The sequence below is a fragment of the Lotus japonicus genome, chromosome 2, assembly GCF_012489685.1.
Source record: "Lotus japonicus ecotype B-129 chromosome 2, LjGifu_v1.2".
In the NCBI taxonomy this organism is placed as follows: Eukaryota; Viridiplantae; Streptophyta; class Magnoliopsida; order Fabales; family Fabaceae; genus Lotus; species Lotus japonicus.
In genome coordinates, this window is record NC_080042.1 from 75913803 (window position 1) to 75929873 (window position 16071).

General features: G+C 37.3%; 2 protein-coding genes across 2 annotated transcripts; one reads left to right on the forward strand and one right to left on the reverse strand.

The window, feature by feature from the left end:
* Positions 1-645: 645 nt before the first annotated feature.
* Positions 646-2681, forward strand: LOC130739647 (probable methyltransferase At1g29790). Its single transcript, XM_057592010.1, has one exon. It carries the CDS (start codon positions 989-991, stop codon positions 2369-2371), a length of 1383 nt encoding a protein of 460 aa, XP_057447993.1. The 5' UTR covers positions 646-988; the 3' UTR covers positions 2372-2681.
* Positions 2682-14387: 11706 nt separating this feature from the next.
* On the reverse strand, positions 14388-15665 carry LOC130735688 (protein transport protein SEC31-like). The gene is made up of 2 exons (XM_057587598.1): positions 14768-15665; positions 14388-14519 (listed from the first exon to the last, which is right to left on the reverse strand). The coding sequence occupies exons 1-2, from the start codon at positions 15642-15644 to the stop codon at positions 14494-14496; spliced, it is 903 nt and encodes a 300-aa protein (XP_057443581.1). The 5' UTR covers positions 15645-15665; the 3' UTR covers positions 14388-14493.
* Between the last annotated feature and the right edge of the window lie 406 nt (positions 15666-16071).

A 16071-nucleotide genomic window follows, 5' to 3' on the forward strand; every position in this document is an offset into this window, starting at 1 on the left:
TCGCCATTTTGAGATAAAAATTTCTTCTTTACTAAGTTGCGACGGAAGTGTGCTCGCTATTTTAGGCGCCTTAGCCCGCCTTTAGCATTGGAAAAAAAACTAATACTCCTCCTTTTAATTGCTCTATGTCTATGTGTCAATGTGTGAGAGGGAAAAAATTATCTAATTTTCGGGTATTAATTAAGGTATTCTACAATCAATAGTAGCGTGAGATTAGTTTGTCGCCCCACAATTAGCACACTAAGGGGCGGTGGACTTTTCAAAGAGTTTTTCATTCACAAAAGTTGATAGTCCAATTTTGAACCACTTGCTTAAAGGACCAAGTAGTAAACCACTAAGTCAAGTTCACTTGATTCAATTCAACAATTGGAGATGCTCTCACCTGTTCCTGAAACTACAGTTGCCACTCCCAATGAATGACTTTACCACTAAATTTGACATTTTCTTCAAACAATTTTTTTGTTACATGAAAGATTTCTTACGATTTTTTTTGTTTGTTGACATGTAAACTTAACTCATAATATAATGTAATAGAGGTCATGAATTGTTTACTATTTTCTCAAGGTTTCGTGCCGGCACATTTGGGAAGTCTTTTTTTTTAAGGATACATTTGGGAAGTCATACCATTACCATATTCAAGTGGCAGCTCCACCAATGAAACTGGATCTAGACGTTTTCAAGTATTTTTTTGCATAAATTTCTTTGGATCATGGAACAATCATGTGCTATCTAGCTCATAGTTTAAAGACCAATTGAGTAAGTTGACCACTTTGAGTATCATATAATATATACCAACTGGTACAGTTCATATATTACACTTCCCAATTGCACTTATTCAACACAAATTGTCCTTCCTTATAGCTAAAGCATTTGTTTGTGTTTCCTCTATGGTATGATTTGATTTGATGCCTTCAAAAAATGATTTGATGTAGCTCTATTATTTTCCATTTCCCTCATTTTGTTATAGAAGAGAGTCCAATCATATTCAATGGGGAGGTCATGTCTTCCCAAATGCAAACTGGCCAGAATATTGGGTTGGCTGCAGATTATTCTGGGAGGAATGGTTATCTTAGTAAGCATTTTGAGCCTAATAAAATTCTACTCTGTTGGGATTTTCTTCCACAGTGAAGATATGTGCCAGCAGAAATTCTACACTGTGAAGGATGTTGTTCATGAAGGTTTCGATGCCAAAGCGCTCAGTGATCGAGTTGTAGAAGTGTTAAACAAGTTGGAAACTTTGCAGGGCAAGCTTGAGTCTAAAGTACAAGAAATGGTGAAAAACAAGGGAACTTTGGAGAAGCAGTTCTTAGAGGATGAAATAGTTAGGCCTCTTCACAGTGCTAATGTTGCTTTAAGACAGATTCGGCTTCCGAAGATTGCAGAAGGGAACTCCACCGTGATGGAAGATCCTTTGATTAACTTTTTTGTGACAGAGGAGATTAGAAAGTATATAACCCCAAAGGAGAATAGAGTTAGCAAGATTAACCTCTATGGGACAGATAAAGTTTACAACACAATTGGGCATGCTTGTGTTTTGTACAAGAAAGAGTTAGAAGAGTACATGGACTATGACATTGGCTCCTACTGTGATGATGATTGGAACTTAGCTCAGAAGCTCATGCTCAATGGGTGTGATCCTTTGCCTATAAGAAGATGTTTAACAAGAGCTTCAAAGGTTTACTATAAACCTTACCCTATAAATGAGTCACTTTGGAAGCTACCAGATCACAGAAATGTGAGGTGGGGGAACTACCACTGCAGAAACTTTGAGTGCTTATCAAGCAAGAATCCGAAGAGGGGCTATTCAAAATGCACTGGATGTTTTGAAATGGAAAAGGAAAAGCTGAAATGGGTTTCTAATAGTTCACTTCCTGCAGATTTTTTGATAGGTGATGTTTTGAAAATTAAGCCTGGTGAGATGAGAATTGGGGTAGACTATGGAATAGGAACTGGAACATTTGCTGCAAGAATGAGGGAACATAATGTGACAATTGTCTCAACTGCTATGAACATTGGGGCTCCTTTCAATGAAATGATAGCTCTTAGGGGTTTGATTCCTTTGTATGTCACACTTAATCAAAGGCTTCCATTCTTTGATAACACTATGGATTTGATTCACACCACTGGTTTTATGGATGGTTGGATAGATCTGATGTTGTTGGATTTCATACTGTATGATTGGGATAGAATTCTAAGACCAGGAGGTTTATTATGGATTGACAGATTCTTCTGTAAGAGAAAGGATTTGGATGATTATATGTACATGTTTCTTCAACTTAGATACAGGAAGCACAAATGGGTTATTTCTTCAAAGTCAAAGGATGAGGTATATCTCTCTGCATTGCTGGAAAAACCTCCCAGAGCCATATGAACACAATCAACTTCTTGTTTTCAATTTTCACCCTTTCTAATACTTTGCATATGTGGCTGTATTATTATGGATGCAATTTATGTACTAGGAATCAGGAGTTTTTATATTTAGTTTTCCCCCTGGTGTAGATTTTGCAAGCATATATTGCAATAGTTCTTCTGACCTATAATTTTCTGTTCCTTGATAACATTTTTCTTGTTTTTTTCTGAAAGCACTGATCTTAACGATGATGCTGGTGCTCAAACTGTCCTTCACATTGAATCACTTGGTGATGTTAACTATTGTTAAGCTTGTTAAGCATTTATCTTAAGCATGTACACATGTTCTTCCTAAATTTATATAGTTTTTTATGTTGTATATGTTTTGGATGTCCCTATGTATTAGTTTCTTTGAGTTCTGAGATTTATCTTTGATTGCTGGTCATATGTTGGTATCATTTAAGGCCTGCAGGCACACAAAAAAGTGTCTTATTAGAAGCAGCTGAAAATATGTTGCCAAACTCTAGATTTATTAAATGTGTATAAGAGGAAATATGTTACCAAACTCTAGGTTCAGTCTTCCCCGCTTGCACCACAACCTACTTCCATTGCCAAACAGATATGGATTCTAGTCTAGAAGACCCATGATATCTGTCATTTCCACTGCAACTTCACTGAACTCATACAGAAGGAGTCCAATCTACGAGGATGGTGATCAGAAAAAGTCCGATCAATCACTTAGACTAGTGTAAAACTTCTTAAAGGGACATGATGAAGGCGAGTTTGAAGTGGCTCCGAACTCTGCTTCAGTCCGGATGGCTTCTGCGCATGGCGTGGACCACCCGTAAGTGGTATCTACGATGACACTCCGACAGCTCAAGTTAATAAGATCAAAACATACCTGGTGGTGCTCTTGTTTAGTGGCAGAGCTAGAATTTTATTTTGAAGGAGCACTGAGGAAAATTCAAGTATTGGGTTGCAAAATGACATGACTTTCAACACATGTTTACCCAACCCAAATTACCCAAATTAAGGTTTGTTAGAAGCAATTCAACTCAAAATTACTTCGCCTAACGCTATTTTATGTATCTCAAGACATCAACATAGAAGTTATAATTTGCCACATTGAGTTAACCGTGGATAAGAGAAGTAAGATTTGACATATTAACTTTAACGCCAATTCATGTTGTGTTTAATGGGAATCTAAACGGACACCTAGTCTCTAATTTTACAAATAATTTTGGTTTTGGTCCTCATTGTTAATATGTTAGTGTTAGGGGTGTTCGAGGATGGGTTGAGACGAGTTGAACTTATTTTTCACTCAGTTCTAAATATTGACCAAGCCAGTTTTTAAACCCGAACCTGTCCCTAAACCTGAACAAACCCGATGAAGTGCATCATGTTTAGCAAAGAACGCAGTTGAGTTGCCCTGAAAGACAAATTGAATTTTAATTTCAATTCCCATCAAAGAACTATAAATACTTTTATTTTGTATCAATGAATTTTTAATCCTATTTATTAACTATAAAAGAAATTAGATTGTTATTAAATCGGTACTAAACTTTGCATGCACAAGATTCTAATGTAACTATATAATGAGATGTATTTCTACTCATGGAAGATAGATAGAATGAGGTGACATTGGAACGAGCAGTCAAGTATAGTCAGGTAAGAAAGCTACTGCCCTTCCTTAGGCTATGAGGGATAGGAGCCCTTCTTCTCAATAATATTTTGGCTTAATTGCAACTTTGGTCCCTGACATTTATAAAAGCCACGATTTTGGTCCCTCACCTAATTTAATTACAAAAATCGTCCCTCACCTAACACTCTGTGAACAAAGTTGGTCCGACCGTCAATTTTTTAACGGAAGAAGCTTATGCGGTGTTTGAAAACTTAGGTGGAAGTGCCACTGGAGAGAGGGAGGCACATGCCTCTACATCTCAGAGGAAAAAACAAAAAAACTCAGAGGAATAGCACACAACCTCAATCCCAGCGTTCCAACAACTAGGCCTCCCAACAGCAAAGCTTCACTATGAGATAAAAAAAACAGCCGAGAGGAGAGGAAAAATTGATTCTGACGCCAGTGGCACTTCCACATTAGCTTTCAGACGCCACGTAAGCTTCTTCCGTTAAAAAATTGACGGTTGGACCAACGTTGTTCACGAAGTGTTAGGTGAGGGACGATTTTTGTAATTAAATTAGGTGAGGGACCAAAATCGTGGCTTTTGTAAATGTCAGGGACCAAAGTTGCAATTAAGCCTAATATTTTATTACAACTACATATCATATTGGTGGAGGTTTGAAGTTATTATTACATGAAATTGTTTTTATGTGATGTTAATTTAAAAATTGTAATTCTCAGTCCCACAAAGTCATTTCTTAAAACCAGTGGTAAAAGGTATTCATGGACGAATTTGAATATATTGTGGTTGTTTCTCACCTGATGCTAAATGTTGATCGGGGTTAACTTTTAAACTCGAATGTATCCCTAAATCCAATGGAAATGGAATGTGATTTTGATGAACTTCGACCCAAGACAAGTTAAATGACCGAGCTGAGTTATGTAAATCCTTAGTTAGCGTTAATGTGGCCAACTTATTGCTACATCAGCACATTAAAAATCACATCGCACTAAGTGAGATGACTATATTTACCGCAAGTAATTTTTTCTCATACTGCATTTTCAAAACGCGCAACATATATTCGAAATTTGCAGGCCACACAATTTAGAATGTAGAACATGAATTAAAAAATATATTCTGCAGTTTAAATTGCAATATGTAATAACTGGAGGGTATTTTTTAAAATGGGGTAATGACTTTAGACTAGCCGCCTAGGGGTGGTGGGATAGTTTTGTCCTATTAGTTCGTGACTTATTAAGGCCTGGCGACCAATCTTGGTCATATAATTAGTCCATGACGCTCTCCTCAGTAGTCAGTAGTTCTCATAAAAGTCAAAGTTAATGATCTTAGTTCATTGCTTAATCAGTGCCAAACTTAATTCATTGACTGAGACTACTTTTAAATACTCATACTCTTTCATTTCATTGAATATAGCTAGAAATGCTCATATCCTTTTTTACACTATTTCATTTTTTTGTTTAGTTGAAATTTATGCATAATTACTAAAAATTTAAAATTCACACTTTTTAAATTAATGATACTTACATAAATTTCAATTAATGAGGGTTGAAAATAGATCGGGTGTTTAAAGTTTCTTTATTTTCACTTTATACATTAATTTTTTTATGAGTAAAATTATTGATCACCCGAGTTTATAAGTAGTATAACCATATGGAATAATATATTTATCCTAAAAAGTAGTTCAAAACTTCAAATGGTAACCGTTGAGGGATATATGAGTTGGAAGAAGAATATCCATAAATTAATTCCTAAAGGAGAATTTTGGTGGATAAAAAAAATATATTTAAAATTCAAAAAGTTGAAGTTAAAGACTTAAAGTATATAGATCATAATTTTAAAATGGACACTAGTTTTTCATATTATCTTTTTACATTCTTTTATCACCAAAATCTACTGTATCTATATTATTACAAGAAGTATTTACATATATACCACAACAGTCCTCGAAGAATAGGTGAAATGATAAAAGCTCAGTGACATACATATGAGTTAGGAAAAGAGATGGGTAATATACTCTCTACACTTGTGTATGCGGAAGAAAGAAAAAAAAGAGATGACCAACCCAAAATAATGTAAAAGGGATGGTGACAAAACTAATTCCCTTTTAAATACTCAAAATTTTAAAAAGTTGAAATTAAGTATGCAAATAATAATTTAAAAATGCGCAAAGTACAATATGTTGAGATTGAATCCAATCAGCTTTTTATATTTAAAAAATATTTGACATTTTCTCTATTTAGTTTGGGGCAATGATAGCCACATGATCTTTATTCAAAGAAAAATAAACACAAATAGCCTGGGAAAGTGCAAGAAAAACTTGTGGTGTAGAGGTGCATAGTCAGAGACCTCTGCGTAAATGCTACGAATTATGAAGTGTGCGATCCACAATGCAACACGTGAAAGCAACAGAGAATCTCATTGTCCTTTATTAATTCTGTGTTGAAACGCCATACATCAGAAATGCTTATAATTAACTTGGAACAAACTACTATAAGAAATTTTGTAAAGGAAAAAAAAGTGTGATGTCAAAATGCTAATAAATTTTACACAAATTTATTAAATAAAATTTATTTATACATTTAATAAAATTTACATAAAGTTATCTAATGAAAAAAACATATAAAATGAAATAGTACTATGTGATTATCCAAATGTGTTTTTTCAAAAATAATTTTGAAAAATTTAAGTGTGATGTCAAAATGCTAATAAATTTTACACAAATTTATTAAATAAAATTGATTTATACATTTAATAAAATTTACATAAAGTTATCCAATAATAAAAACATATAAAATAGTATGTGATTATCCAAATGTTTTTTAATTAAAAAAAAGGTCGTAAAATTAATTATGACGAGTGTGAAAACACACTTGTAAATTGCAAAGCAACACAGCTGTGATAGTTTTATTCCTTTTCTATGTTTTTTTCCTGCCTTGAGATTTTTAACAAGTGTTCATGTGATGACAATTGTTAGGGTTGGACCATATTAAACAGAGTATGAGAGAAATCTGGAACACGCATTGAATATTAATAACAGTTGGCAGAACAATAATGCAGCAGATGCGCCCGAAACAAGATAACATCCTTTTCTCTTTTGCTTTCTCTTTTCTTGTTTTGGATCAAAAATTCCAATTTACTTGCTTTAAAAAATGTAGGGCTGTGATCAATTTGGGAGTACATGCTAGAAGGGAAAAGTTAACTTTAGCTAAAAAAAAATATGAGGCTGAGATAACTTTCACATAAAGGACAAAGAAAATTAATCAGGGTAGCTGGTGGTAGAGACTAGTGACGTTTTGTAATTCCAATTTCCACCGCATAGTTGTTCAAATATGATTTCAGTTTCTTTTACTTGAATTATTTCATGCGGTTAAATAGCATGTTTCCGTGCGCGTCTCGTGTGTCACATCTAGGACATGAGTCATTTTGTAACAATAAAGATATGTGTTCAAGCTTCCAAATAGACCATTAGAGAGATCGGTAGAGATGAGAAATAAATGATAGACCTATTATATAGCTGACGAGTTAGGTCTGATCTATCATAAGTCCGCTAAAATACAGGGTTATGTTAGTTCGCTTTTAATATTTGAGTTCAAAATCTCAACAACCAGCGTTTTAGCGGATCAATAGATTAGCAGACTAATCCACTTTGTGTAATCGAGTAGCAGAAAAAGTGATTATATAACAATAAACATCACAAATTTAAATTAGACACTTAAAAAAAAATGTGGTTGCTTCATATAGTTCATTGTTCCAGCATTCATGTCAATCATAACAAATTTATTTCAACTAAACAATAAAAACCACAGATTCACAGCCAATAATAATAAACAATGGCTAAAGGTGCTTCCGATGTTAAAAACATTAACAAATTTTAACAAATTTCTCTTGGTTTCTCTTTCCATTAGGTGATATAGATAATTTTAGTAAGGGTAGAAATTTCCCTCTTCCAAAAAATAAACAAGAAGGTTCTGATAGAAAATAACCTGATATCCAAAAGCAACAACAAGTAACAATAGTGGCAATGAGCGATGGGCGAAACAATGATGGGCGATGCAGATATCATTAGATGAACAACGACGATGATATAGGCGGATCAAGCGGCGCCGTGAAGAACGACTAAGGTGATTGGTGAAGCGCGCCGCACATAAGGTGGAACATGAAGCCAAGAAAAAGTGAAGACGCGCGCAGGGTCGCCCCAAAAGTAAATGAGGCCTGAAGCGAACTTTAAACTGAGACTTTTTTATTAAAAAATATTTACTTATTAAAACTTTTTACGTAAAAATGATTATTTATTTAAAATTTATTTTTCGAGTGTTTTGAGATGTAAAATCATTTATAAAATTAACATAATCAATTTGATTTAACGTGTCATTTTCAATTGATAATAAAGCTAGTCCATGTAATTTTTTATAAGACATGATTGATCTAAGATAAGATTTCATTAATTTTAATTTTGAGGGTCTTTTTTACTTAGTAAAAAAATGGGGGCTTAAAGCTCTTGCTTGTGATTTTACCCTTGAGCCGACCCTAGACGCGTGTGAAGTGAAGATGAAGAACAAAATAAGTATATTGTGACTAGTGAAAATGAAAGCGGGTTTGAAGTTGAAAAAGAAACTCTAGTCTCCTAAGTTTATTTTTTAATATCTAACTATCTGTAAAATATATATATTACTACGACTTTAGCTTATGTAAAAAAATTGTTGGCTCAATCATACTATGTCATATAAGACCACATTATAAGAAATAAAATTATATTTTATATATGATGTAGTGAAAAATAATTAAATGTCTGAACAGAGTTTATATTGACAATATACAAACTGAATTCATTTTAATTAGTTCTAAAATGTGATAATTAATTAAATAAAAATACTCAATAAAAATTTGTTTTTTTTATTTGATACTGACATAAAATGAACAGGTTATTTAAATCACTCGTGATAGTGGTTTAAATTCACCTAAGTAAATCAAGAAAAATTTATAAACAAAATTAAAAAATTTCTTATTCCCTTATCTTAATTTTTATTAATCCACCTAAGATAAAGTTAAATCACCCTCATGATTTTGTTTCTTTTGTGAAGAAACGCCTCTAAATGATTTAGACAATCCTTCTTGAAATATTTTGAAAGTGATATTCATTTTGGAGGTAAAGTAGGAAATGTACAATTGACATGTCACGTGAGGTTGGATATTATTATGTGCATGCATGCTGCAATCCCATCCACCATCATCATCTACTACACAAATGGTGTCCTAGTCACTGCAATGAGCGATCCTTATCCTTCCCACTCGGATCCGATTCCTCATATGATATTTTATACATGTAATTATTGCTTGAGCAAGTCCTACTTGAACGTGTTAGAAATATGTAAGGGATACATTAAACAAGGTAGCGTTTACTATACATGTTAAAAATATTAAAATGAGACTTATACACAAGTTCTATTATGCGTTTGTTAGTTATATTTTTAAGATACAAAAGCTTATTGAACGGTTTTATTTTAACTCCGTTGAAAACAAAAGAGAGCAAAACATAATACTAATTCAAAAACTTACACGGACTAAAATAAAAAATCTCTAATTTACATAGAAACTTTGTAGTACATGAAAATAAAAAATATGAATAATGTGTTAGTCTATGGTGATAAGCAAGTTAGGCACTGTAAGTATGAGAGTATGATGAGTTCAAATCTCAGAAAAACATTTGTTGGGAGAGATATTTTACCGTTTTACAAATGAGTGACATTATCTCACAAAAGACAAGAAAAAATAATAATAAAATATTAATTAACAAATATACATAAAACATCTTTTGTAAAAAAACGTCATCTTGTACCTATTAAAATAGTAATGTTTAGAATCCTTCAATTCATTATTTAGAGTATAAATGATTAAGAAAATAGTGCTACAGTGATCTAACTAGGAAAATAGTTAAGGGTTGGTGGGGATAACATAGAAAGGGGAGAGCATATGAAAATATATATGTAATATTTATATTTTATTCTTTTTCAACTCGTTATTATTACATGTTATAACAAGTAATTTGTGTAGCACCTGAACTGATGAGGGTGGGGAGTGATCGCCAGTGCAATGAGTACATATATACAATGAGCAGCTCCTGACAGACTTTTAGGTAGAGGGACACATAAATAAACTAATCTTGCACCCGAATACGAGGTATTTCGATCGAGCTTATATAGGTATAATTAAGACTATATAGTTGATGATGACATAAAAGATTTGATTTTATACTACTCATGGCAACAAGATGCATCTTCTTTTTGGGAGCCAAACTCATGAAAACTTCAAGGCTAAAGTGTGTTTGTCTTGTAGTAATATTGAGATATTGGGATAGGTGACCTCTAGGAAGTTTTCCTGAGAGGCACGTGAGTGATGATAAAACATGCTGAAAATACTCGTGTTATTATCGTGAGACCAACCGTCAGATCAAGATGTTACAAATGGTATCAAAACCGGCTCCCAGTACATTGTGATTCAGGGACAAACTAAGTAAAAGTTGGTGGGCATGCAACACCCGAGACGAGTGAGGGCGGGAAGTAATCGACGTTGTTGTGAGGCACGAATAAGGAGCGACTCCTGACAGACTTCTAGGCAGAGGGACACTTGAATGAACTGATCTCGCACCCGAACAAGAGATATTTCGAGATTGTATAGGTATGAGACTACAATTAAGAAGGACATAAAAAGATTTGATCGATACTACTCATGACAACAAGATTAATCTTATTTTTGGGAACTCAATTCATAAAAACTTTGCCCTGCTATTATTGAAATGAGTGACCTTCTGAGAAGTTTTCCCATTAAGCACGTAAGTGAAGACAAAACATGCTGGAAAGACTTATGTTGTTACAGTGAGACCAATCGTCAGATCAAGATGTTACAATTTGTGTCATGCACTGGTGATAGACCTAACGTAACACTCACTTTCATCATAGAAACAAAAGTAATAGTAATAGTAATTCTAGAGTTCCGAGTTTCCATGTGTAGATTCTAAAAATTCTAGCTAGTCATTCAATTGACATAAGCATTTTGTAGTGATTTCAAATCGTCACAAACAATCAGACATAAAAAAAGTCATATTTATAGTGTTAAACTACCACAAAATTCATAGATAATTTTCATGTATGCATCTTATGGCAGTTTCAAATTGCCAGTATCACATTGTCAGTGTCACATATTTTTTAGCTTTACAGTTTGTGACTGTTTTAGATGATCACAAAATGCATGTGTCGACCGGATGTGTACGTATTATATCCAACAATTTTTATTGTAATATTTTAGTTTGTATATTGAATCTCAAACCTGAAAAGTGCATGCAAAGAAATCACAATAATATTTTATTTCATCATTTGTATTTTCAAGATTCTCGGATATGCATGATTATGAATTATGATAGTCTTTTGAGCTTTTTTTAGAGCTCTTATTTTTGCTTCTTTGGAAAACCTTTAGAGCTATTATTTTCTGAAACAGCCTTTATAGCTATTATTAGTCAAACGGTTATTTTTTTTTACAGTTGTCAGCGCGTCCTTTATATTCTTGGATTAGGGATATGTATTAGTATTGAAAGAAATGTTTTCCGTGACTATTATTGATAATGAAATACCCTATATATACAACTTACCTAGTTGACTAACAATAAATATTAAACCCTAATTACAGGCGTAATTACAAAGAGAATAAATAATATCCTATTCTATCACACCCCCGCAGTCGAAGCGGGAGGTTCACCGACGCTGAGACTGGAATGAAAATCATCAAAAAGAAGCCGAGGTAGGCCCTTGGTAAAAATGTCCGCAATCTGATGACGGGAAGGAACATGAAGGACGCGAGCCTGGCCACGCGCGACCTTTTCCCGAACAAAGTGGATATCCATCTCAATATGTTTGGTACGCTGATGGTGCACTGGATTCCCAGAGAGGTAGATGGCACTAACATTGTCACAGTGGACCAATGTTGCCTGAGAGAGAGGAAAATGAAGCTCCAGAAGTAAATTGCGGATCCAGCAGGACTCGGAGACAACATTAGCAACACCGCGATATTCAGCTTCAGCACTAGAGCGAGAGAGAGTGGGTTGCCGCTTGGAGGACCAAGATATGAGGTTGTCACCGAGGAAAACACAATAACCAGAAGTGGAGCGTCTGGTGTCAGGACAGCCCCCCAGTCAGCATCAGTGTAAGAAACAAGCTTTTCAACCGGGGAGGGATACAAATGTAGCCCATAAGTCAATGTGCCACGAACATAGCGGAGAACCCGCTTTAGGGCAAGCATGTGCTCGGTGTGGGGTGCATGCATATGTAAGCAAACCTGCTGAACAGCATAGGAAATGTCAGGACGAGTAAATGTGAGGTACTGTAGGGCACCAGCAAGGCTCCGATATAGGGAGGCATCCTCACAAGGAGTCCCAGAGAAAGAACTGAGCTTCTGCTTGGTGTCAACCGGTGTAGCAGAAGGGTTGCATGAGGCCATGCCGGCGCGAGCAATAATCTCAGTAGCATAAGTGCTCTGACTGAGGAAAAGGCCACATGCATGTCTAGTGACAGCGATGCCAAGAAAGTAACTCAGAGGACCGAGATCCTTCATAGCAAACTCGGATGCAAGAAGTGCCATAAAGGATTTGCGGAGATCATGCGATGATGCAACCAGGATGATGTCATCAACATAGAGAAGTATGTAGGCAATATCAGAACCCTGCCGGAAGATGAAAAGAGAATGATCTGAAGTGCTGTGCCGGAATCCAATAGAGGAAACATAATCAGCAAATCGCTGATACCAAGCACGAGGCGCCAGTTTCAGACCATAAAGGGACTTCTTCAGACGGCAGACATAGTCCGGGTGGTGAGGGTCGCGGAAACCCAAAGGCTGATGCATGTAGACAGTCTCATGGAGATCACCATGCAGGAAAGCATTCTGGACATCCAACTGATGTATGGGCCAAGATCTGGAGAGAGCAATGCTGAGAACTGTCCGGATGGTAGCCGGTTTCACCACGGGGCTGAATGTCTCATCACAATCCACACCTGCAATCTGAGACCTGCCATCACCTACAAGACGAGCCTTATACCGCTCAAACAAACCATTAGACTGCTTTTTATGGCGAAAAATCCACATGCAACGAATAACATTAACATCACAAGGACGGGGAACCAACTCCCACGTATTATTTCTAATAAGAGCATTAAATTCAGACTGCATAGCGGACTTCCAATTTGGATCGGATAAGGCTTGTTTTGGGTTACGAGGCAAGGGTGAGATAGACGGGTCATCAATAGAGACCGAAAGACTAAAAGGCTTTTTAGGTTTGGAAATGTCGTGCATGCTACGGGTAGTCATGGTCCGTACGGGTGGTGCAGGAGGGACCGGAGGCAAGGGCAAAGGTGAGGGAGAAGCGGTAGGGGAGACGGGAGCCGATAAGGGAGGCGAAGAGTCAGTGGGACTCGACGGCTGGACCGGAGGGTCAGGTGGGCGGGAGGATACGGTTTGCCAATGGTGGATCAAGGAAGGAGGGAGGTCCTCAGTGAAACACTCATAAGAAGGGGCAGGAGTCAAGGATAGGTCAGCAAAGGGAAATCGGGTTTCATAAAAAATGACATGCTGCGATATTAAAATTTTTCTGTGTGACAAATCATAACATTTATAACCTCTGTGATTCATCGGATACCCTAGAAAAACACACGGAGTCGATCGTGGTTGCAATTTGTTTATTGTAGCGGAAGGAAATAGAGGAAAACATAGACAACCAAAGACACGTAAGTGGGAGTAGGAAGGGTCGCGATGATACAACAGCTGAGTAGGAGAATCATTCTGAAGAGTCTTGCGTGGCAAAATGTTCAGAAGATATGTTGCCATTTGAAGGGCATGATGCCAAAATGAAGGAGGAACTGACGAATGAGCGAGGAGGGTGCGGATCATGTTGTTAATGGTGCGAATTTTCCGTTCTGCTTTGCCGTTTTGAGAAGAAGTGTGAGGGCAAGAGAAGCGAAAAATAAGGCCATTAGCATCACAATACCGATGAAAGGATTCATTGTCATATTCACGTCCATTATCACATTGAAGACATTTAATATTTGCTGAAAATTGTGTTTTAATAAGTGTAGCAAGAGTAGTAAACATTTCATAAACCTGAGATTTCTTGCTAATCGGAAACGTCCATAAAAAATCAGTGTGATCATCCAAAAACAAAACGTAATAACGATGACCAGCAGTACTTAAAACATGAGACGTCCATAAATCACTATGCAAAATATCAAATGGTCTCAAAGTAATAGTTGCAGATGAACTAAAAGGCAACCGGACATGTTTGCCTAAAACACAAGAGTCACAAACAGAACTAGAACGCGAAGGTTCACAAAAAATAAGTTTATTATTCCTAAGATAGTTTAAAGCTGAGGAAGCTGGATGACCAAGTCGATTGTGCCAGACACTAGAAGCAAGACCAGCAAAGGGAGAGGAACGAGTGACTGGGTAGAGGTCGCCGAGGCTGTTACATCTCAGGAGAGGCATCCCCGTCTTGAAGTCAGACACCGAGAATCCAAATGGATCAAAAGAAACAGAAACATTATTGTTAGTAGTGAGTTGTCGCACAGAAATTAAGTTTTTAATAATTCGCAGAGTGTGCAAGACATGATTGAGTGCTAAAGGTTTGTGAGGGGTAGGAATAGAAGTGTATCCTGAACCCTGAATTGGAATGCCCTGACCACTACCAACTATCAGTTTCTGATTTAAATGACTTAAATTAGAATAAGACGTGAGAGTACCTTGAGATGCCGCAGTATGGGACGAGGCGCCGGTGTCCATGTACCACGTGGTGTCTGGAGGAGTCAAGGACATGGTGTGCATGGCAGCAGCGATATCAGTGGGTGCTGGAGAAGCAATAGCGGTGTAGGCCTGAGGACGCGGACCTAAAACGCCGGGTTGCTGCGGAACACCCATGGGACGCGACCACTGAGATGTGGGGTAAGGACAAGGAGGCATGCCCCAAGGGGAAGGAGCCCAACCAGGGGGAGGAGCCCAACCCCATGGATTCCAGGATGCCTGCGGTGGTGGGCGCCAGGGTGGAGGAGATGCAGCAGAGGAACTAGAGGAGCCAGATGATCCAGGATAACGGGAGTCACCTTTCTTCCTAGGTTTACCAGAACCACCCTGATAATTGCGATTTTGCCCTGACCCATAACGATGGTTGGAGTGGCCCTGATCGCTGCGGTAGGTGGGGCGCTGCTGAGAGGAGTCAACGGAGGCCGGTGGACGGGAAGCAGAGGTGTGCAAAGCAGTCTGAGAGGCCGGACCTGACATCCTGGCGAGACCAGATTCCTCTAGAATCAACATGGAGCGGACCTTGAGGAAAGGAGGCAAAGGCTCACTCTGACGAATCAGGGTGGCAACACCACGGAAAGGCCCAGTGAGACCAGAGACCAACTGGAGAACAAGACGATGATCATTAACAGGGGCACCAACATTCCTCAACTGATCAGAGATATGTTTCAGACGTTGACAATAGGCCGAAACATTAGGAAAATCCTCCATGCGAGTGGAGATGAAATCCTGGTCGAGGGCGACAGCACGGGAGTTCTGATTGTCCTCAAACATAGAAGCGATACGGTTCCAAGTAGCCATAGCAGTAGAACCTTTCTCCATAACAGTGGAGAGAAGGTCAAAGGAGATGGTGGAATAAATCCATTGTTTGACAGTGGAGTCAAGAGTGGCCCACCGGGCATAGGAAGCATCGGTGCGCGCAGGAGGCTCCATGTCAGCTTGAGGAATGATGTGGTGGAGCACCTGAGTAGCGTGAGCATGAGTCTCAAACAATTCAGCCCACATAGCATAATGATCCTTGTCTAACTCAAGTTTGAAAGGAATGTTGTTTTTGATGTTGCTGACAGCAAGGGCCGGATGAAAATCCGGTTTGGCAGAGGAAGACGACGACGCCGTGGGCGTAGGGATCACAGTGGTGTCGCCGGTTGGAGAGCCATTGGTGGAGTCGGAGGTAGCCATAGAAACTGCAAAAACAGAAGATTAAAATAAAAGGAATTTAATTTTTTTTTTTTTTTTTTTTTTGAGTTTC